Genomic DNA, 25287 nt, shown 5'->3' on the forward strand with positions numbered 1-25287 from the left:
GATTTAGGAAGAATTGCAAATCTTATTTTTACATCACTCTGTTTAAAATTTTAAATATGTGTGTGTAAGAAGAGTGATCATTTACTTATATTTAAATTAACTTAAGGTTTACTTGGTAAATATACCACTATATCTTAAAATGTATTATGACACGTGTTACAATACATTCCGCATTATTTTCAAACACCGTTTATAAAATGATGCGGAATGCATCGTAAACGTGTGAAATTACATTTTAATAAATATTGGAATTTACCAAGTTAAACTTAAATTAAAAATGGATCGATGTTACCACAAAGTGACTGTCGAATCAATTAATGAAGTGAATCAATTTAATTTAAGTACTACTTAATCTTTGTTTTAAAATTACACAACTAATTTAGACTAAATGTTAGTTAAGTCAGAAGTAATAATATATAATATATATATATATATATATATATATATATATATATATATATATATATATATATAAATATATGTATAAATATATATATATATATATTTATATATATATATATATATACATATATATTTATATATAAATATATATATATATATATATATATATATATATATATATATAAATATATATATATATATATATATATATATATATATATATATATATATATATATATATATATATATATATATATATATATATATATATATATACATATATATATATATATATATATATATATATATATATATATATATATATATATATATATATATATATATATATATATATATATATATATATATATGTAAGAACATTCTATCGCCGTTTATCTTTCTATCATAATAGCAGGCGCTGTCGTATAATACAAATTTATTCATTCTATTATTACCTTTCCGTCAGGTTTTCGCCATTATTCTAATTCGTTTTTTCGACCATTATACAATCGTAATATAAGATTATTGTATTGTAATATATTTACCGTATTATGTGTAAGCCACGCCGGTATACCAGTTATCATATGCGTTATTAATCTATTTCAAAGAATATCGCATTAGTAATATGTCATATAGAAACCAGAATGATATCGATCTTAAATCAGATATTATTGTTAATGAATAAAAAGGATCTGGTTTTCAATGACCCAAATTTTGTTCGCGTGAATGCAATGAATTATGACAACAATAAAAAAAAAATGCCAAAGAGAAAAAGTGCTCAGTAGCTTGTTTGTCAACAACATATAATTGATTTACATTCATTGTCGAGTCATTTAAAGTATTTTAAACTATGCGAATATCATCCTCGGATACATCGATTCGCAAATATTCTCCTTTTTCTTGCATTGTCCTTTGGCATCCAAAATAAAGGTCCCGGATCATGGTTTATACCCTTTTCCCAAAAAAAAGTCTTATAAACAGTGATAATCAATGAAATAATTTAGATATGATTATTTACAATGACGAATAATTTGTATAACTAGCGAAATAAAAGCTTCCTTAACGAGCAACATTTCGTATATCGAGTAACACAGAAAAGCGTTTTTGTAAGAATTGTGTCTTTTGCCAATACCATAAGTATTAACATATAACATACATGTTTGTTCAAAGGAACTTCGCAATTAAATCTCATTATCCTTTAAATCGGTAAACAACGAAATTATTCCTTAAACAGCTTTTAATAAACAGCTAATAAATACAATAAATTAATGTAAGAAATAAATCGCAACATCGGTTGCCATTAACGGTTGCATGACTTATGACTCATTAAAGACAAATAACGAACAAATGATTTTCTGAACAAGTATGTATTGTTAAATGTACCCTCGGCATTGAGTATATATTATAACGAATATCTTTGTGATGAAATAAAAAAAAAATTAAGCTAAAACCGTTGAAATATGTTGTTGAAAATTTTCGTATAAAACTAAATCCTGTTGACTGTTTCATTATCGACGGATATGTCAATCTAAGTAATTAATTAAAAAAATAGTGTGTAAACTAAAAAAAAAAACAAATGTAGGTAGAGTTAGTGTTCCTTGGTGTAGAATTAATTGACACACATATAACATATGATATTCGTAATACAGATTACAAGGTCGCAGTAGTATAGCACCAAGGTGAAACGCATTAAGTTGATGGGGTCTGGAGCGGTCACTTGCGGCATGTAGACTACTTACTTCTCCGTCAAAATGTCTCTTGATCTGTTATAATTATCCACACGGTGGTTCTAAAATCACCATACTATATTTATGTGTAAAAAAATATTTTATACTATTTTATTATTGATTTTCTTAAAATTATGTAGTGCATATCGTAGTCGTACGGGAAAAAGTGATCACGTAAAATGTAAAATGTTAATACTTTTGCTTGGCAAGAAAATAAACATCAATGCAGTTAATTATTTTTACCAAGTCAATATTTTATACATCCAAGTATAAAATCCTTTGGGATTTTTTAGGGCAATATATATATATATATATATATATATATATATATATATATATATATATATATATATATATATATATATATATATATATATATATATATATATATATATATATATATATATATATATATATATATATATATATATATATATATATATATATATATATATATATATATATATATATATATATATATATATATATATATAAAAGATATCAAATAGTCAATGATCACGTTTCTGTAAATAATCCCGAATTTCCTGTAAAAAGGAAGCGAATAGGATGACGAAACAGCCCCTCATTTCTAGTCTTGAAAATGAGAAGATGGACATGGTTGGGACACATCCTGAAAATGAAACAGTTAACTTCTTAATTGATTTTTTTCATTAAATGTGTTAACTAAAGTGATGTTTACCTTGTAGTTTTTAATGACACTTACCATGAATTATTATCATGTGTGACCTAAAAACCTTAAGCAGTTTCACTTTAATTTGATTAAAAATTTAACAACAGCTGACGGTGCGTTATTATTTACATTGTATAATATTTGTTTGAGTAGTGACTTAAATATAATCACACACGTTCGAACTAGATGTTATGTACCTGACAAAAGTAGGCACCAGTTTTTGATAACTATCAAATGTATTGTATTTAATTTACAATACAATTGCATGACCTTACACTATAGGGCAATAATAATTAAAAATGAAACGCTTGAAGGCTTTGTAATTTGATAGAGTAATCGATGATAAATGATAATATACACGATTCTATTATAGTACATACTTGAATCCTACATGTGTATGCAATTTTGAAATGGTATATAAATTCAATGTTGAAATTCAGAGTAGGTACGTATGGCCTATAATGTTTCTGATAATTACCTATCTAGATAGTGTCAACAAAGAGTGATGTACTTTCCAATGCACAGCATCAACATGTTATATGATATAAATATTTATATATAACCACTCACGGAGATTTTTGTCTACTAGTTTCGAGATGTTTCTGTTCCTCTGTCAATACAATCACTACACATAAATACTAAATTTTAACTTTGTTTTAAAATACAATAAAACGTCCAGTTTGTTTAGCAAAACGTCCAAATTGATTAGTAAAACGTCCAAATTGATTATTAAGGCGCTCAATTTAGAATGTGAACCAATTTGAAGTGGAAAACCTTTGTTTTATGTTCAACGTTGTACAGTATCGAACAGATTAATTGAAACAAAGCTTTTTTTTTCTTCGTATTTTCAACACCCTCGAAAAAATATTTTAAGAGTGTTTCTCGTATTATGGACCAGAGCTGGTGCTTTCAGTGACTGAGATGATGAATGGCGAAAAGTATCACTCAATTCTATTAAAAAATATACTACCAGAGATACAAAAACGAAGGTCAAATGGTAATTGAATATTTCAGCGAGATTTAGCCACAAATCCAAAATAATTATGAAATTTTTCACACAAAAAAAATGAACTCTGTTAAACTGGTCACGAATTTTGCCAGACATAAACCTAATTACAACATTTTGAGTGTGTCCAAATACTTGTTCACAAAATCTGGATTATCTCCAATTACAGGAGTTAAACCACTTACAGTTAAGTTACACTTAAACCAGCCTATGACGGTCGTCAGCCCCGTAAATACCCAGACTTCCATATTCTTCTTCATCTTTGATGAGATGTCAAAAATTAATATAAACCTTATTAAAAATCTATCGCCAATCTGTAAGAATCGGCTCTCCAAAATTGATTGCACTTCGGTGGAAAGCTCATTTTGTCCATAATTCAGGTATGGTTTTGAGACGAAAAAATGGCATCCAAAACCTTATATAATAGATGCCAAGAAGAGTAAAATCTTTGATTGAGCCAAAACCAGATCATATTAAATACTAATTTGTGATATAACTAATAAACAAAACATTTTACATTTTTTAACGAAAATACAGCAACAAAAAGTTTTGTTTAAATTAATCTGTTCGATACTGTATGTATTTTCAGCAGGATCATAAAAAATGTATGTATTCTATCTAGATATAAAAAGTAAATTAATGATGGAACGTTTACAACTCCATTCGAACGGAAACAATTTGGAAATTCCGTACACAAAGGAAATTTTTTATTGGCGGCATTCTTCCTCGCAAATTGATTTTAATCAAAACTCCGTAAATATTTCTACATATTGTAAATATGTTCAAGCCTAAAAATATATATTAGTACAAGCAAAATATATTTATAAATCATTTATAAATTTATATTTCTGCATTGAAAACATAATTTAATGATTTTCACTAAAAGTTTTACTTGGTTAATACCACTATTTATAGAAAGTGGTCTTTACCAACAAAAACTCAAATTAAAAATGGATAGAGTGACTGCCAAATCAATTAAATAATTTTATGACTTTTGAAACTTAAAGCATTTGTAGATAGAGTTTAGAAGTTATTTATGAAAAAAATTCGCTGTACCTGGCAACGATTTGTGTGGCTCAATTCGGTTAAATAAAAAATGAATAAAATATAAATTTATGTTCCTTATTTATTACCTTAAATTTATGATTTAACATTGGACTGGTACCTAAATCACAAAATCGATATCTTTCCTTCATATAATTTACGATCAAGATAACGCTGTGTAAAGTGTCACACGAGCTATAAGGATAAAATACATTTTATATTTATTTTTCAAGGTTTTTATTTTTTCTACTATTTTGTGAATGTGAAATTCGAATTGAAGGAAAAAAAAATTCTGTGTTCAAAAATGAAAATCTCCACGGCGGGGAATCGAACCCCGGTCTCCCGCGTGACAGGCGGGGATACTTACCACTATACTACCGAGGATTGTGACCCGATTGTCGAAAATGTTCTATTCAAATTGCTTCGACTAAAAATAGACTGTGTACGTGTACAGTGAGTTGATAAAAGTTACCGTGTGTGTTTTTGACTGAAAATGTGTTCACATAGTCAGCGTCGCGCCCGCATCGTTTTCATTACATAAGTGTATATTTTCGGAAGCAAATTTTCAGAAGAATGAAAATAAAGTTTTTCGCATATTTCAATTTTGGCTAACTAATTAACTAATCTAACGCCGCTTCTCCGCTAGGATATGTAAAGAGGATAGAACGTCGCACCAATCAATCTATTTGCAAACTAAATTCGCCTGTTTCACATTTATGCATCATCTCTTCATACAAACCCACCGTTATTCCAACTCCTGACTTGACATCTTTCAAGTATCATATGACATACCAAGGTTTTTTCGGTCTTTCTCTGCTTCTTTTACCAACCACGTTCGCTTAATAAATTTGTTTTACTATTCTTCTTTTATTCATTTGATTCACATGCCCAAACCATCTCAATACACCTTTCTCAAATTTGTCAATAATGCTTATCTCAGTCATGGATTATTTTCTTATATCAACAGTTGAACATCTATCATACATCTACGATTTGACGTACATTCGTCTGAAAAATCGCATTTCAACTGAATTCAGTCTACTTTCATATTTCTTTGACAAGTCCTTTGGGAAATAAAACTTAAAAATGAGATTGACTGTGGGGAAATTATGTATTGTATATAAACAAAATTATAAAATATGCTGAAAATATGTTTTTGTCTAAAATATCGCATTTGGACTGCTTTCAGTCTTTTTTACTTTTTATGTCAAAAAAATCTGTTTTTATACCTAGCCAATAAAGATATTGATTAAAAAATTTAACTACAACATTTTAAGTATGTCTAAATACTTGTCCACAAATCTGGATTATCTCCAATTATAGGAGTATTTTTCATATAATTTTCTGACATCTAACCAATAGATGTCTCGAGTGAAGTTGTAGTGATTCAAGAACAATGTTTCAAAATGGGTTCATATATATAGAACTTCCAAGAATTTGAGTAGTGTGGTTGTCAATAATGGGTAAAATTTGTGAATTTTACACGTGCGTAAAGTGATCACTTAAACCAGCCTATGACGCTCGTCAGCCCCTTAATGCCCAGACTTCCATATTATTCTTCATCTTGGATGAGATGTCAAAAAATAATATGAATAAAGATATTGATTAAGAAATTTAATATTATGAGGAGGTTTATATTATTTTTCATTGGCTTGGGGTTTTTTACCACATATTTGCAATACGAAGGGAAGGGGTTCATATAGTGAAGATGCTCTTTTATTTGATGAGTTGATTAATGGACACTAAAACGATTCCAGACACATGATACTATGTTGGCTAGGAAATCATTATGGCTAGTCAGACAAGTACTTAGACATATTGGACATTGATGAAGTGCTTGTGTAGGAGTGGACACAAATAATAATCACTTGGGAAAAATAAAAGATTGACTAAATACGTGGATGAAAATTAGCGTCTTGCTTTCTTAAATGCGCCATTAGTATAATAACTGACTACCACATAATAAAATTATTTATTATTAAACCATATCCGCTCCCTACCTGGAGCATATGGAGTCCACAAACTGTCTCCAAGCTTTTATGTAAATAAAATTACTAATACATCTTTCTAATTTTAACAATCTTAATACTAATAACATTTTGAGTTTGTTCAAATACTTGTTCACAAATCTGTATTGTCTCCAATTATAGGAGTTATTAATCATATTATTTTTTGACATTTAAACATAGATAAATAATAAAATGGTAGCGTTTCTCACGTATGTGAATAATCTATCCTTTTATAATCAAGAATCCTGAATTATAAAATCCAGGATTCGGACCTCACATACAAATATAAAAGTTTCTGTTCAATAAAAAAGCTTCTTCGTCTCACCAATAGATGTCACTAGTGATTCTTACACAATGTTTCAAAATTGAATCATATATATATAGAACATCTAAGAATTTGAGTAGTGTGGTTGTTAATCATTGGTAGAATTGGTGAATGTTACTCGAGTGTACAGTGATCACTTAAACCAGCCCATGATGGTCGTAAGCCCCACAAATACCCATACTTATACTATTCTTTATCTATACTGAGATGTAAAAAAATAATATGAAAATTAATACTATTAATTAAATGGGATATTGGATTATTCACCCTATGGTTGAAATGTCAATTTTAAAGGTGTCTTAACTTTATATGAAACATGTATCATTCTTCCTTTTTTTCAATGATTGTTTGCAAAGGCAGATTGGTGTGGCGTTCTATTCTAACTGCGGGGTGAAGCGGCGTGATGGTAAGTTTGTTTTTTAATAATGATAATTTATTAGTCACTTAGTTTTACAATCATAATATTTCTAAAAAGGTCATTTATGTTAAAATATTTGAATGTATTTTGTGTTGTATTGGGCTTCCGTTTCAAGTATAGTAGATTAAGCTAAAGATTCGTGGTTCAACCCCACTCAATTTGGTCTGAAAACTTCAAATACAAACTTCAAATTTTTTGGTTGGTTGGAAAATATTGCTTTTTAGCAATGTACTTGTTGGTTTTCTGTACATGAAGTTTAAATTAATAAATAAAGAAATACAAGTCGCTTATGTTTAATTGTATTGAAACATAGATTGATCATATTAAATTTTCTAATTAATGCTGCGTTGATAAATCAACCCCCAGAAATTATATGATGAATGAAATCATAATTGCATCCAGATTACTACAAATGACAGAATACTCAAAGGCTACATTAATTCCTTAATGACCTTTGCAATTAAATTAGAATATTAAGCTCTGTTCAAATTCCCACGTCTCTTTTTCGCGACAGCTGAAAACGGTAATGACATGATATCATAGTATTACGTAAACGTAGATAAACAATGAGTGTGCATGGGTCATAGAGTAGAAAAAATGTTCGTAGAAACAATGTAGCTGGGTAGAAACTCGACTGGGAAACTTGCGTTGCGGGTTCGATTTCAGCTAAATGGGAAATTAATACAAGAAATATATTTTATCTATTATATGAGTATTTGTGATGTATTTTTCACATTTACCTTCTCTATCGTTACTATCTTACCCCCAGAAAAGCCTGTAAAAATAGAGACTTTCTGGGTTATCCATATTTTTTTAAATGAAAAAAGCATTATAATCTCGATTTTTATTTTTTATTCAAAATATTTGGCGTCGTTTCATTGTCCACAATGAGTGCATTAAATTAAATATTTTATTTAATATTTTGTTTCTCTGAATAGTTAAAAAAAATATACTTGTGTTTTTATTATTTACAAAAATACTTCAATATCATACTATTTCTATGAGCCTCGGTTCATTATTAGAAAATTGTGGTAGAGTGGGTTCGAACCGAGAAACGCTAACTCGAGAGTCCGCGACACTAACCACGGGACACTTATTGAAGATTATTTACATATTATATATTATATATACTCCATATGATTCTTACATGTTTGCGCACCTTACCTCAACGTTTGGAACAAATATAAAGAAATAAATAATTGATATAATAACCCATTTTTTCGTTCCTTCGTGGCTCATTTTTTGTAGTTGGAGGGTCGATTTAATTTTTTAATCGACCAGAAATAATTTAAACTAAACTTTAAATTAAACTTAACAAACTAAAATTTAGTTACTCTAAATTTCACTTTTACATACTCTTAATTTCACTTTTACTTGTAACCTGTCTGTATACAGATCCACATAAAAAGGATGCTTAGCATTTATACGAGATTTTAGGTTAGAAACGTACTACTACGTAACGACTAACGTCGCGGGTTGCTAGTACCGAGAACACGTTACCGTTCTAACGGCCGCCCTTACGTATACGTATAACGCTGTGATGCACATAAATAATGAAATTCTGGTGTTGTTTTTAAAGCTCCGGATTTATTACCCTGTATATTTTACGTGCACCCTGTATATTCGCCACACATGATAGACGCCGAGATGGAGAGCTAAGTCATGTAAATGCAAAGAATTTGAGATAATGTAATTTTTATTATGGTTTATTCTGATAGATGGAATCCTTAAATCTTCATAAGGAGCGCTACGTATGGATAAAGGAGTATTTATAGCGACGGATTGTATTATTTTTACCAAAATATTTAAATGTACCTACCTACCTATAAATATTACTTTCTTAAAAAACCTTTATAATTTAAAGACAAATTGATGAGTAATGTGTATAAACAATATATATGTTTTACGATACAAACATTATTATATTTTATAATGACGAGTTACTTTTCTAATAGAGGTTACTGTTGTCCAAACTTTATTTAAAACTAAAATTTTAAAACTAAATTTTAAAATAAATAGTAGACTAAAAATTAATCTAATATTATATTAAAGTAATAATGATTAAAGAGGCGAAGAATGTTTGCAAGGACAGAGTGGTGTGGCGCTCTATTCTCTCTGCCTACCCCTGCGGAGAAGCGGCGTGATGGTGAGTTAGTTAGTTAGTTATGATTAAAGAAAACACTTCGTTTTTTACCACTTGAGTTTTATTATAGACTACATGTTTCAGAAGTTAAACTTCCATCATTCAGGTAAATCGAAGATTTAAAAAAAAAATGAAAAAAAGAAAGCAGTTTTATACAATATAACAATATTTACCGGCTAGTCTTATAAAGGCTTGTCTGTTAATTGGAAATTAAAAAAAGGAATAAATAGTAGTAAAAAAATACATTCCAAATACCCAGAACAATTGAAAATATTTTTTTCTTGAATTTATCTTGCAATTAAAAGAAATTGAACCCGTAACGCCAGTTTTGCAGTAAAGCGTCTACCGATTTAAATATTAATATTAAGTTATTGACATGAATATTAAAAGTGTCTTATTTCTTTCTATCCCGACGCTTTATTATTCAGATAAATTATTCTTTTAAATCTGAATAAACGAGGAAACTTCCAATTCCAAGGGAATTCCAGAGTTGATTTTTAAACCCGTACAACTTAACGCCCATTTTTTTGATGGTTGGCAATGTTTATTTAGTATTAGGACATTTGTATTAGAGTTTTCATTATGCCATCACGAATTTTATTAAGGTTTAGAGGAAATCTTAAAAAAATGCTTCTGTGATTTAAAAAAAATCACTTTATTTTTTTAACAGCATTGTATTAATTTATTAATTACATTTTTGATTAATTATCCCAAAGCGTCTACCGATTTAAATATTAATATTAAGTTATTGACATGAATATTAAAAGTGTCTTATTTCTTTCTATCCCGACGCTTTATTATTCAGATAAATTATTCTTTTAAATCTGAATAAACGAGGAAACTTCCAATTCCAAGGGAATTCCAGAGTTGATTTTTAAACCCGTACAACTTAACGCCCATTTTTTTGATGGTTGGCACTGAAGTTTATAGTCGAATCACTATTTCATCACTAATCTACAGCGTGATAGTTCCCAGAACGAAATTTATCAAGCGTTACTTTCCATTGGGAATAAAGAATGCTAATCCGGAAAATTTACGACATGAATTTTCTTTGAAGTAAACAGTCCGTGTAACCGTTACGTGAGCCATGAAACCCTGCCCACAACCGAGTTCTGACTATTCAACGAAATTATTATATATATATATATATATATATATATATATATATATATATATATATATATATATATATATATATATATATATATATATATATATATATATATATATATATATATATATATATATATAAATATATATATATATATATTTATATATATATATATATATATATATATATATATATATATATATAAATATATAAATATATAATATATATATATATATATATATATATATATATATATATATATATATATATATATATATATATATATATATATATATATATATACATATATATATATATATATATATATATATATATATATATATATATATATATATATAACTAAAAAAAAACTAGCTAACCATCACGCCACTTCCCTGCAGGGGTAGGCAGAGAGAAAAAAACGCCACACCACTCTGTCTTTGCAAACATTCTTTGCCTCTTCCACGTTCATGCATCTCCTCATACATACCCGCTATTTTTACTATTTTTTTTAAAGACTATTTTTTTAAATAATCTGTTTGTCGGACGTCGTTGAATGGATATTGTATAAAGTTAAAACGTTTGTTGAATTATCGTGGTAGGAACTAAGTATTTATTAACTTCGACTAAACTTTTAAACGAATGGCTTTAGAGTGCAGGTTGTTTAAAGCGTATTGGGAACAGTACGTGAACTTTTTTAATTCCCCTGAAAGTATCGATGTTTCAGGCTTATTTTTTCCACTTCCGAGAAATTTCAACCCTCGTGTTCCTAGGATTTACCTGAGGCAATGTTTATTTAGTATTAGGACATTTGTATTAGAGTTTTCATTATGCCATCACGAATTTTATTAAGGTTTAGAGGAAATCTTAAAAAAATGCTTCTGTGATTTAAAAAAAATCACGTTATTTTTTTAACAGCATTGTATTAATTTATTAATTACATTTTTGATTAATTATCCTAAGTAAAAAAAAAAACAAACAAAATAATCGTCATGCCGCTTTATAAAAGGGTAGGCAGAGAGAATAGAACGTCCTTCGCTTTGTCTTTGCAAACATTTCTCACCTCTTCCACATTTTTTTTTAAATAAAAAGAGAAATGTTTGTATTTTTATTATTTACACAAATATTTCAATTTCATACCATTTCTGTGAGCTTAAGAGGCTCATGATTAGAAATACTTAATAAATATTCTTCCCATAAAAAGCTTCTGATTATTTCGATTCCTGACCTAACCATTTTCAAGTATTTGACATACTTGATCATGACAACTTTTTCTTGGTCTTCCTCTGCTCCTCTTACTACACACACACGTGTTACATACGGTAAGCTTTGGGATGCTTAGACTTCCATTTTGTTTCGAATAAAAGCGAAAGATGCTTCATTTCTATATACCTATCAAATAATAATTTGAACCAACGTAAAATAAAATAAATAAAACATTACTCACAGATTCACACATCTAGTAGAAGAGATAAATATTCAAATTACGAAAATCTTACTTTTGCGAGTTTCATATAGCTTTACAAAATGTTTCTTGACGTCATAATATGTTAAATTCCTTTCAGGTTTTCCAGCTTTATGGCGTTTACGGCCATTATTTTGATAAGCACCTGGAAACCATTTTATTAAACGCGCTGAAATATTTCAGAGGCTTAGAATTATAAACTTCAGAACATATTTTTAGACTTTAATAAATCCTTTCACCTTTAACAGTTTCGAGGCATTTTCGACATTCCTCCTTCTATTTAAGAACATAAAAAAGATACATTTCTTTACCTTATATCATAAATCTTATTTTACTAGCTAGCATCATATTATCACCTATTACTTGAAATGTGGTGTTGGAGGCGCATGCTCCGAATCCCATGGACAGCTAGACGTACCAACGAGTCCATTCGTCAGGAGTTGCACTTGAATGGCTTGACTCTGACCAGTGTCTGCACACGATGGATTCTTCAGTTCTTTGGACATGTTGCGCGTGGCAATAAAGATACCCTAGAACGACTGATTGTGATTGGTAGCTTGGAGGGGAAGAGAGGGAGAGGAAGTGCCCCACAAGTTAAGACATCAGCAGGCACCGGGGTGGTTGGAACGCTACAGTGAATCTACAGTTATTTTACCTGTAGTTGTTATGTTTGCTAACTACATATAAATCAGAGGTAAAATAAATATGAACGTAAATATAATAAATGCGTATAATATAAATATGTATAAAGTCAAATAAATATGATTATAAATAAAACAAAATAAAATAAATATGAATAAAAATAAATCAGAGGTAAAATAAATATGAACGGATAGTACGTGCAACGCAGTCAAGGGATAACTGGAGAAGAGTCATTGCTTCGACAAAAGTTACAACCCTCAGTATTGAAGAGACATGAATGAAAACCAGTTTTTATTTAGCAGAAACCAGAAATCTATGTAACATTTTTCATGAATTATTTAACATACTAAGAGAGATATATGAGCAAAATACTAAATGATAATTTTTTTTTGACATTTATAATTTGATCAGCTATTTTATTCACAATATTTTCAGTTTATTCAAATTTTTTCACTTAAAAGTTTCTCTTTTCTTTGTTATTCTATTCTATTCTTCTCAATCTTTATTAAGGTGTCAATAAAAAAAACTTCTAAGTGGATTAACCCAGATTTGTCAACAAAGATTTGGACATATTCAAAATGTTTTGAATATTTCTGTGTTTGCTTTTACCACCCTCAAATACCCCTTAGTGCGCAAAACAAACAGTTCGATATCTTTTATTTACATGCGAATGAAAAATGGTCTCTATGAACATCGAATTCGGTTTGAATAATCACAGCCCCTTTGGATATGATTGATTGAAGATATGGGCACGAGACAGCTGAATGGAGTGATAGGCGTAAGTGATACGTAGATACGTAGATAGGTACTTGAAAGCCTAACTCACGATCTACCAGCATTTTCCACAAATTTATTTAATATTTAGAAGGCTCGTACATTAAAAATCAACAACTGAAATTTGATGAAATAATAATAAAAGTTAACTGAAAAACATCCTCAATTTTTACTTTTTGCATAAAATATTGTTAAATAAAAATCAAAGTAAAATTTGCGTCGGAAATATTTTTGAAGTATCCAAATATTTCTTCACAAACCCAGATTTATGATCAAAGATTTAAAATCACTCAATATATGTTATAATTAAAAAAACTGGTCAAAATATAGGTTTGATAAAAAATTATAATCATGTTTTCAGGTGTCTTCTTGTATGTAAAATACTTCGGGAAGAATGGGAAGAAAAGACAAACATTTCGGAAAGGTCTCTGGAAAAAAAAAACTTTTTTAACTCAACCATAGACGGTGTTGAAAATTCACATGTTTATAAACGTGTCAATATATTATAAACAACATCCGAAATTTAAGTATTGTAGTTGTTAATCATGAGATAAATGGTGAAGGTCGTAAGCCCTGTGAATTCCCAGACTTCTTCATATTTTTTCATCTATATTTAGATGTTAATATAAAATAAATAATATTTGATATTGATAAAAAGAGAGATTTTCAATAGAAAAATACAGTATCCAGTTCAAATATACCATAGTTTCAAAAGTTAAAAATTAAAAAAAAAAACGATAAAATATTTGAAACTTTAAAATTAATGTGTTTAATAGAATTTATCCTAAAATAGATCAGTAAGCGAGTGTTTGGTTTGATAATGAGGTGAAACAGACTGTAAAGATAAAAATGATTTAAAATTCATATGCAATACTTTGTAGTACCTTTACCAAATACATATGTACACGGTGTGGTATTAAATATGTACCTTCTTATGTGCTCCGAGAAAAACAGCCTAGAAACAATTACAAAGATGAGCGCGTTTAAACTCTAATTTTCTGGCGAGTTCGGCATTGGAGAGCGCGTAAACGCGCTAAAGACAGAGAACCGATTAAAAATGATCATGCATGAATTATGTAATATAGCCACACGTATTGGAATTTGTGGTCCTTCGTCGAACGACGATGAGGAAAGTTTAGGCTTTTCAATCAAACTTTAGAGGACAAAGTTATGCGACTTTTCGGATTCCCAGAAATTATATAAGTAATGCGAAACAGTTTTTCAATCTCGGTTTTTTATTGTTAAATGTATCTTTGAGGTACCTAATATTTCACTTTTTTAAAGGAAGTACAGTAATTTTAGTATTAAAGTATTACATTTGTTGTTGTTTTTTATTTAAAACCATTAGATGTGGAGAAATAAGTAAACAAATTTGTTAGTTGTATTATTTTATTTTATCATCTCAATAATTTTAAAGTTTGTTGTATAAAATGTACTAAAATAAAAAGAGATCAAATATGTTTATATTAATAAATCTTGATTTCTTAAAACAAATTAAAATAAAAAAATATCAAAACAAAAACAAAAATAAAAATCCTGGCACAAAAACTTTTAACAAACAATAATATAAAAAAATAAAAATTTTGGTTTTTCCAAAATCAGTGTCTTTTTGAGATTTACTTTGATACCTTTTGTCATAGGGATATTGTTCACAAGACAAATATAGGAAAATTGTTCAAAGATGAAAAAGATATTTACAAAATTCAATTTGTTTCTTTGGATATATTTTACAACCGTAATCAACCGCGAATGGTGCATAAGTCATTGAATCATATTGAAGTAATATCATCTTGATCGTGAAGTGGATGAAGACAAGGTGAACAGTCATGCCCAAGAGCAACCAGTAGAGGGTTGTATTAAATAAAAATTAAATGAAAAAAAAACAGTTAGAAATATTTATTATGACCCCCCTTAGAACCCAACCCGGGAATTCCAACGTGGTAACTATGATTAAAATATAAAAAAAAGAACACTTGTGCAGTACCACTTTTAAGTTTACTAATGTAAACACGACAAGTTTTGAGAACTATATATGTTCTCATTAATAGGTGAAAATACAATGTATATAGTTAAATAAACTTGAATATTGTTTTTTATTATTTTATTCCGCAAAGTTAATGCCAAAGGAATAAATGTGGCCATACATTGAAGTCCACATTAAAAATAATTTTTATTACATTTTTACAGTTGAATTTTATTTAATGATTTTATATGTGCCATAAATTGTGAAAATATACTATTTACTATTGGTTTACATTACCTCTACGTTTTTACAATAGTTCTGGGAGTGAATTTTAGCAACATTTCTCCTTTAGAGATAAGAATGAATACAGACGATACATCAAATTGGACGGGTACATTTGTCTTCTCGCAGATATCCACATCGAAGTGTCGGAGAATCATGAACAAAGCTAATTTGACTTGCATGATCCCAAATCGGCTTCCTGAAAAATAAAACAAAAACAATATTAGCTATGTTACTCTATCAATATTTTTTATTTATACCTTAACGAATCTAGGCCAGAGGCTTTCGTCGTAAGCTGGTTTAAGTGTTCACTGTATTCACATATAAAATTCAACATTCTATCCACGATTAACTATGGTTGTAAGTGCTGTAAAAGCAAAAAAAATGCCAGACTGATGATATCCGTAACGACGAAACCCGGTCGCTGTCAAATAAAAATAAAGTGGAAAAGCTAAAAATATTGGTTTTAATCTAATTATTCCAAAAAATGTATTGGAGCGAATTGTCGACGGTACTCCAAATATTAGGAATGAAAAAATATAATCTTCTTGTCATAAGACTGATAATGTAATATGTTTGGATAGTATAATTACGTTAAGAAAAAAACATCCAAAAATGTCGCAGGGATAATATTTATTATGCGTTCGTGTAAATAAATAACTAACAAATCATTATGCCGCTTCCATTTTAGCTGTCAATGAGCGAATTTATTATTCTAATTATGGAAACTTTAGCTGAAAATCTTGACCAAAATTTAGTACGTTAAGTTAAGCAATTAATCATACACCTTTACTTTGTAACCATTTAGTTATAAATTAAGTAGGTATGAAGTCAGAAATACAATGCACTTTATATAATTTAAGTATGTACACTATTAATTTTATAAAAATACAAAGTATCAATTTTACTTGGTTAACACCAATATTATAACAGTGATATTGAATTTAAGTAAATTTTTTATTAAAAGTAGATAGGTATTACAGACAAAAGAGGCTGTATGTAACCAATTATTATGTCTTCGCTAAATTCACTAAATTCATCTTAAAAAAACTATCAATTAATATAGCAAACATCCCAGTTACGACGTATTGATGAATATTACTTTTTATTACGTTTGTAGAACGGTTTTTGTATGAATACGATTGTTTTAAAGTTATTATACTTATTATTATTATATTATTAAACCCTTATCCACACCCCAGTGGTGCATAGGGCACTGCATTATATAAACACAGTGTTATCTTGATCGTTAACACACGAAGGAAAGGTGATCAGCCCTCCGCTTCAGGTACCAGTCCAGGGTAATATTAAATAAATATTAGAGTGAAAAATCACTTATATTTATTTGACCCCCCTGGGAATCGAACCCGGGACCTCCAGAACGGTAGCTGAGCGTGCTGACCACTACACTACGGAGGCGGACAAATTATACTTAGTGACCGCATATTACAGGGCCAGTGGTCATACATATTACGTACAAATATCAAATTTAAAATCTAGCACAAATATGAAATTTCGTACTTGGCAAAATGGTAATGCCGTAATTATGTACATCGTAATTGCGTTTTTATGCATATTCACAACAATAGAAATGCCAAAGTACTGTTTATATAATGAATATTATACTCATATGTATCCACCTAAATCGTTATTCATGGGAAATTGACACTTAAATCCGGATTAATGTGTATATCAATGTCCCTGCAATTATTCATTGGATGTTGAAGCGTTTATGGTAGAAATATTCACATTGTACGATTATATATAGTAACCTAATTTAACTGTTATATAACAGTGATGCAAATCTGTGACCGGGACACTAAACCTTGCAGGCTTTTTAATGACCCAAGTGATGATTTTCAAAAATTTAATTTTTAAAACATAAAAAGAGAAAACACAATAAAAAGTATATTTTTAATAAAAAATAAAAAAGTCGAATTTATAATAAAAAATTATTCAAAATAAATATTGCTTAGCTTTATTTTAAATTAAAAATAAGGAACTTTTTTTTACAGGATTTTAAATATGAGAACTGAAATAGTAAAAAAGAAATTGGCTTAGTGACCCGCGAGCATGTACTGAAAAAATCATTAACAAAATTTTACTCAATTTTAAAAATGGTTCGCACTTACTGCTATACATATAACCTCAAAGTATGAGACATTAAAAAAGGGTTATTTGTAAAAGAGTTATTTAAACAATAAAAAAACATGTACATACATACACACACACACACACACACACATTCAGGAGAATTCAGAAAGTCATTAGAATTCTGGAGAAGATTATTGCATACAAAGTAAAAAAAATATTTTTGTTAGTTACTGAGTTTACACAGAGGCTGTCGATATTGTATGAAAAATTGGGTAACTTTAGTTTCAGGTTTAATTGTTACCTATACATATCCTAGGCCCTTCACCGAAGTACAGCTGGGAAAATTGGTTTCTTCCTGCTGAATTTTCAGGACTAAATCTGTCAGGATCAAACTTCAGGGGATCAGGGTATATGTCGGGGTCGCGGTGAATCCCCATCACGGGGATGATGACTCGCGTGCCCTTTTCTATGACGATATCAGTATTTGGTATTGTAAAGTCTTTATTACATTCCCTTAATAACTCCGGCAGTGGGGGGTACATTCTCATGGACTCTGAAAAAGCATAACATTTTATGTATTATTAGGCAATTCATTTTATTTTATTGTATTGTACTGTATTTATAACTAAGGCAATATGCCTAGATATGTAGGTACTAAATGAAGGACTTTTAGTAAACATAAAACAGAAAAATATCTGAATGTTTTTTTTTTCATAACTATGAATATTCGAAGAAATATCTTTTAGAAGAAATATAAAAAAAAAAACATATAACTATTAATATTGGAAGAAATATCTAAAAGATTTTTTATAACTATGAATATTTCTCCATTTTAAGTTTAGTACATATCCATTCGTAAAGATGACCCGGCACTTATCGAAACCGGTTTGAGAAATGTACCAAAAATAAAAGCGGTCAAAAAAAAATATTAAGACTTATTTTATAAAGTAGTTTAAAAAAATGCCACATATACGTAGTTTTTATCAACACTTTGTTTGTATGTTAAAAGCATTGTCAACTATGTGGTATGGTAATATTATACCATCCTTATCGTTCATCGTTCACTTTGTGTAATACCATTTAAAAACTCCTTTATGATACCCGGTTTCGGAATAACCATTCCATCATCAGGTTAACTATAGACTGCGGGTCTACAGTTGACCTGATAATGGGATGATTATTCCAAGACTTTTGATTTTGAAAAAACGATTTTAAGTGGTAATACACAAAGGGAACAATGAATGATAAGGAGAGTGTTTTAAAAAAACATTAAAGAAATGATATGTTAAATAAAAGAATATTAAGACAATGGTTTAAATTTAAAGAAATTTATATTTACCTTCAACAATCTGAGTGAGATAAGTCATCTGATTCAAAATTTCATACGTTAAGTCTTCACCGTTATTTTTCTCCATGACTTCGTCTATTTGCGAATGGACCTTTTTCTGAATGTGGGGATTCCGAGCCAACTCGTAGAAGGCGTATGTAGCTACTGTTGATGAGGTCTCAAAACCAGCGATGAAAAATATGAAAACTTGAGGAATGATTTCTTCCATTGTCAGGCGATGCCCTACATAAACAAAAATTATAAAATTATAAAAAGAAAGATCAAAGTTTAAATTAAACTATTATTATTTAATTTAAAAATCCATCACATACTTAAAGATTTCTTTAAGAATTTCATTTGCGTATTCGTTAAAATAATATAATATGCGTACAAATACATACATATATGCATAAATACATTTATAAATACATAAACACATTGATTATATGACCCACCAAGCCACCTTATGTATCTTATCGGTGGAGTTTATTTTATAATTTTATTTAAAATATTTTTTATTATCTACTTTAACATAAAAACTACCATTTTTTAAATGATATTTACCCATTGATATTTACTCTTCATAATTTACCCATTCCTTTACATTGTCTTAGGTCCATTTTTTTGTTTGCCCTCTTACATCCACCGGCAACAAATTAAAAATGAAAGAAGTACGTATTGAAGTGTTGTTCACTCTTGGGACCATCAACCCTTCGTTGTGGGTGAATCGGGTATCATAGTCGTGGAGTAGAGAATTTTTATAAAATTTGTATTTAGGTTGCGAAACACATCTATTTTTAGGGTTTTTTATACTTTCTTGTTTCCTTTATTTTCATGTATTTCGTCAGAATATAATAATAATAATAATAATAATAATAACTCTTTATTCCAACTTGACAAGTGGTGGGTGCAATACTTAGTCAGCCATATATGTTTTACAACATTTTTTTTATAAAATGAAAATAAAATTACAATAATGAAAAAAAATAAAGAAAAGAAACCACGAAAGAAAAACAATAAAAAAAGTTGTTTTTTGGAAAGATGTAGTAGATGAAGATCAATCATCTCGCTGGCAAACGCAGCACTGTGCTCCAGTAATAAAAACGTTAGAAAATTCCTTTTCTTTCTACAATTAAAATAAATGTAAATGGTGTTTTATTGTGTATACGTCGCTCTCTTTTGCACCTTTCCCGTGGCGTACGCAAAGCTTTCTTTCTTCTGTTCTCCACGTTATATCTTTCTTTTCTCTCATATAATGAAATGTGCCTAATAAACGTGATAATTGAAATTTCACTCGCTTTCCAGTAAGTACATATTTTTGTAATATTTCAATGACTCAGCATATTAAATGAATGTTTATTTTATCAAATTATATAAACGATAGTAAAACAATATTTTTTTATCTCCTAAATAATACATTTTAATTTGATAAAGATAAAAGCAATAATCTGGCCTGCCAATAAGCATGTAATTGCTGAATTAGGTATTGTTTAAAATGATTATGTAGTCGCGTACTTACCCGATTTATCTTCATTATTTTTCATATCAATCAACAACTGCAGAAAATCGTTTCTTCTTTCGTTGCTATTTTCTCTCTGCTGGATCGTATCTTCGATGATAGTCTTGAAGTAAGTGGAAGTAGTCTTCATCAAAATTTCTAAAACTGTTTTCGGTATAGTTTTCGGCGCCAAAAACAACCAGAGGTCGATGAGAATTTTAAAGCGGCCAGTTATGAGAAATTTCTTCCCCATCTTCCTGAACTCCGCATCGGGGTATTTGAAACAATTGGTCTGAATTCCGAAAGCGCACGACCCTATGACGTCTGTCCCGAACCTAGCGATGACCTCCTTAATATCGACATATTTTCCAGATTTCACAGTGTCCTCAATATGCGAAATCATAACTTTAGAGCAAGATAGCATGGTTTCGTACATGTATCTCATTTTGCTGGATGTAAATGTAGGAGTTAATTTCACGCGGAGTTTCTTCCACTCTTCTCCGTCTAAATTGAACAGATGTCCTCCCAATGGGTCTGTATCAGATTTTGCCATAAGTCCGTGACCTTGGAAATGGTCGAAGTTTTTTAGAAGTACGACCTTGGCCATTTCTAGGTCGTTGACAACCAGGGTTTTTCTGAACACCATAATCAATCCCACGTACGGATGTTTTTTAGTTTTTTCATAAACGGATTGGAAGTATTGACCGATGGATTCCGTCAACCCGATCATGCCCATGTGTCCGAATGGGAATGTGGCAGGTGGACTGTAGACTCCTCGGCGCTTCCAGTATCCATACTGGTATTTCATCCATAAATATAAGACTCCGAGTACAGTTAGCAAGAACACCGCAACGTTTGTATTACACGCGCACGATGTAAACATCACTTTATATTATGTAATATTTACTTTTAGATCACAACACTTTGGATACAACAAAACATTTGGGGAAAAGGATCACAGTTTTTCTACACGTTCATCATAGCAACAGAACAAAACGTGTCGTATTGTTGGGTAAATACAATAATTACTTTATTAAAAAAAAACTTTATCCGAAATAAAATTCACACACAATTTTATTCAAGAGTGAATATCACAAACTTTACGTGTCAAAAAAAAAACAAAAATATCATTAATTAATATTTAAAAGTCAAGCTCCTATTATTCTTTCATTTATATTTCTGTAAAATATTATGTTTGTATTTATTATGTTATGAAAATTATAGAGGTTTTGTAATTAAAATAAAATATCAACTTTCAAAAAGATTTCATATAATTTATCACTTCTTTATCAGGTATTTTGTTGTATTAAAAACGATATTTTGGTTATAATTTATATACAAAACACATATTTGCCATACTTTTATAGGAGTGGCTCTTAGCGATACAACGCTAGATAGATACTAAACACGAATGTTTGATGCTAATACACAAGGCCAAGGTGAAACATGTATGTTATTTTCAAAGCATATTTTTTATTGATTATTATTACACCATGGACGAGCCATCTGTTGGTGGACTTTGAAACTAAAATACTAATCACATGATCTTAACGCGTGACCATTCTTTTGAGCGATAAAAAATAATATTTCCATGTTTACTATTAGATTTTGATATTTATAAAAAAACAATTCATTCAAAATTCTTCATTGTACATGCTAAAATATCTTTTAAATACACCAGATTTTAAGGCCCATTCAGAATAACTTTAACCAATGATAATATATATATTAACTTTTACTTTCCATTTTCACAAAGAATACTACCAGAGATTATTTTTCATAGATTTTAATTTTAAAATTGTTTAACTTAGTTACAAAAAATAATACAATTTATAATAATTGCCTACACATAATGTATCTATGTATTTATTTGAAAGTTTATAATATTTACACTGTGCCTCTTTAAAAAAGAGACTAAGCTCTTGTGCTTGTAGAGGGATACCTAATATTTATTTAACTTAATTCAGGATGTGATATAATATTTTTTTTGTTGCTATTTTTTGTGTTTTCATTAATAGGTTGTTAATTTTTTGAATAAAATATATATTTTTGGATACACGTAGGAAAGTTATTAAATAGATTATTCTTTAATATCACTTTTGATTATTTTTGTAAAAAAAACCTTGGTATGTGATGAGATGAAAAACAAGGCAAAAAATAATAATGGCACATTTAACGTTTAGTAAATCCACCCCTCAAAACAAACTTATCTTTTATGATTGCAATTATTAACCTTTTTATCTTATTTTACCTTTTATCACAAACTGTACTATAATTAATCGTTACGTATAAAAAAATCTTATCAGTAAATAATTTTATTTTAATTTTAGTTTTATTTGGTTATACCACTATTTCTATTGTGACACGTGTTTCGATGTATTCCGCATAATTTTTAAACACATGTCACAAAACATTTCAAGAAATACTCGTAGTGGTAAAATTGAAAGTGGAAAAAAAATAGATATTACCACAAAGTGGCTGACGAATTGGTAAATGAAAATAAGTGATTTCTTAATCACTGCGTCCGTAGTATAGTGGTAACCACACTTGGCTACCGTGATGAATGTTTCAGGTTCGAATTACAGGGAGAGAGGTGTTAAAATAAATTTTGTTACCTAGGCTGTATATATATGATGTATGTTGGTTACAATATAAAACTACAAAATCCATTTATCGTTAACTAAATTTTTACATTAACTTTTTGACAATACGGGTCTACAACTGGTTAAAAAATGTCACTATAAATAATGTTAAGCGTCAAACAGCATTGTAAGTGCGTCTAAATACTTTTTTACAAATCGTTATGCAGTTATTTTTACGTTTTTTGAAATCTCAACATAAATGAAGAATAATATGGAAATCTGTGCTTATGACCTTATAAATTGAAAATCACGTTTTCAGACGTTTCCCAGTACGTAAAATAATCCGGCTAGGATTTTGCATACAACCAAATAAAAGGGTCTCGGCTAAATTAAAGTTTTCCCAATCCAACCAAAGATGGCTCTACTGACATGTACAGTGTCTTGATATATGTAGGAGTTTTAAAAAGGTGAGTAGTGTAATTGTCAATCATGGGTAAAATGGTAAATGTTGCACGTGCGTAAAGTGATCAAAAATCAGCCTATGACAGGTCATAAACCAAGCCATGTAGCTCAGGACGGTCTTACCTTTATTAATAAATGATCAAGAATACTGCATCAAAATAAAGCAGTGCCCTATGCACTTTTAGATGTGGAAAAAGATAGAAGAATAATAAAAAGAAGACAATAGTTTTATATCTAGGTATTAAGAAAATATTTTTTTTTAATACGATATCTTATTTTATCTTTTGATAGCTTAAAATCATCTTGGCTTAAACTTCAAAATGAAGCATGCAAAAACGGACAGTATATAATCCCAATTTAAATTGATAACAAGAAAACAATTATTAGCAACATTTCGTTGTAGTTCTCGTTGTAGCAGAGGAAGACCAAGAAAAACATGGCACGATCAGGTATTCTAAATACTTGAAAGTGATCAGGTTAGGAGTCGTAACAATCGGCGGGTATGTATGAGGACATGCATGAACGTGGAAGAGCCGAAGAATGTTTGCAAGGACAGAGTTGTGTGGCGCTCTATTCTCTCTGCCTACCCCTGCGGGGAAGCGGCGTGATGGTTAGTTAGTTAGTTTTTTTTCGTTGTAGTTAGGTACTAATGAAATCTATTTCTAATAAATGATAAAACATTTAATTATTTAGTTTATCAATTAATAACACTCTCCTTATCATTCATCGTTCATTTTGTGTAATACCACTTTAAAAAACATTACTTCGTTACTACCGGATGAATAAGGTCGAATGTAGATTAAAATGAAATTGTTATGGTATAACATTTGTACAAAAATATTTTTTTTTGTATAAATGAAACCGGTAGTCACAAAGAAGTGTTTTTCAAAGTTGTATTACACAAAGTAAACGATGCATGTTAAGGAGAGTGTTATATCACCATACCACAAAGTTAACAATACTTTTAACATACAAAATATATCAACTAATAATAATTCATAACGTTTTGCATTTTGTTATATGTTTAATTCTTTCGAAATCATATTTGTCAGTTTTCGCGAAGGCAAAAGTTCAAAGTTGTGGATGTAGGTATTGTGGCATAAGTATTCTATGTACATGTCACTCATATATAAAACCGTGGGACTGATCACCTTGCCTTTGATCAAAGACAAGGATTTGGACACACTCAAAATGTTGTGATGTAGAATTTGTTGTACGTTTGAAGGAATGTGTGTATAAGAAAAACAACCCAATAATATAAAAAAAACTTTAAATATTAAATTAATTTTCTAATATAAAATGAATTTTCTTAAAATTATATT

The 25287-nt window shown here is 29.2% G+C and overlaps 2 protein-coding genes and 1 non-coding gene across 3 annotated transcripts in view; all 3 read right to left on the minus strand.

Annotated features, from left to right (window-relative positions):
- Window positions 1-5182: 5182 nt before the first annotated feature.
- Window positions 5183-5254, minus strand: TRNAD-GUC (transfer RNA aspartic acid (anticodon GUC)). The gene has a single exon. It is a non-coding gene; the product is annotated as a tRNA-Asp (tRNA).
- A 10753-nt stretch (window positions 5255-16007) lies between these two features.
- LOC148301081 (putative cytochrome P450 6a14) lies at window positions 16008-22334 on the minus strand. The gene is made up of 4 exons (XM_088273856.1): window positions 20943-22334; window positions 19436-19666; window positions 18398-18649; window positions 16008-16201 (listed from the first exon to the last, which is right to left on the minus strand). Exons 1-4 carry the CDS (start codon window positions 21802-21804, stop codon window positions 16020-16022), a joined length of 1527 nt encoding a protein of 508 aa, XP_088129982.1. The 5' UTR covers window positions 21805-22334; the 3' UTR covers window positions 16008-16019.
- A 2898-nt stretch (window positions 22335-25232) lies between these two features.
- Window positions 25233-25287, minus strand: part of LOC148301082 (cytochrome P450 6a2-like) — a 6908-nt gene continuing 6853 nt past the window's right edge. Inside the window, exon 4 of the mRNA XM_088273858.1 lies at window positions 25233-25287. This exon is cut by the window's right edge and continues 255 nt beyond it. The gene's annotated coding sequence lies outside the window, so the exon portion shown is untranslated.

This window comes from Brachycentrus maculatus, unplaced genomic scaffold (genome assembly GCF_059751285.1).
Source record: "Brachycentrus maculatus isolate JH-2025_06_01 unplaced genomic scaffold, ASM5975128v1 h1tg000614l, whole genome shotgun sequence".
Classification (NCBI taxonomy): Eukaryota; Metazoa; Arthropoda; class Insecta; order Trichoptera; family Brachycentridae; genus Brachycentrus; species Brachycentrus maculatus.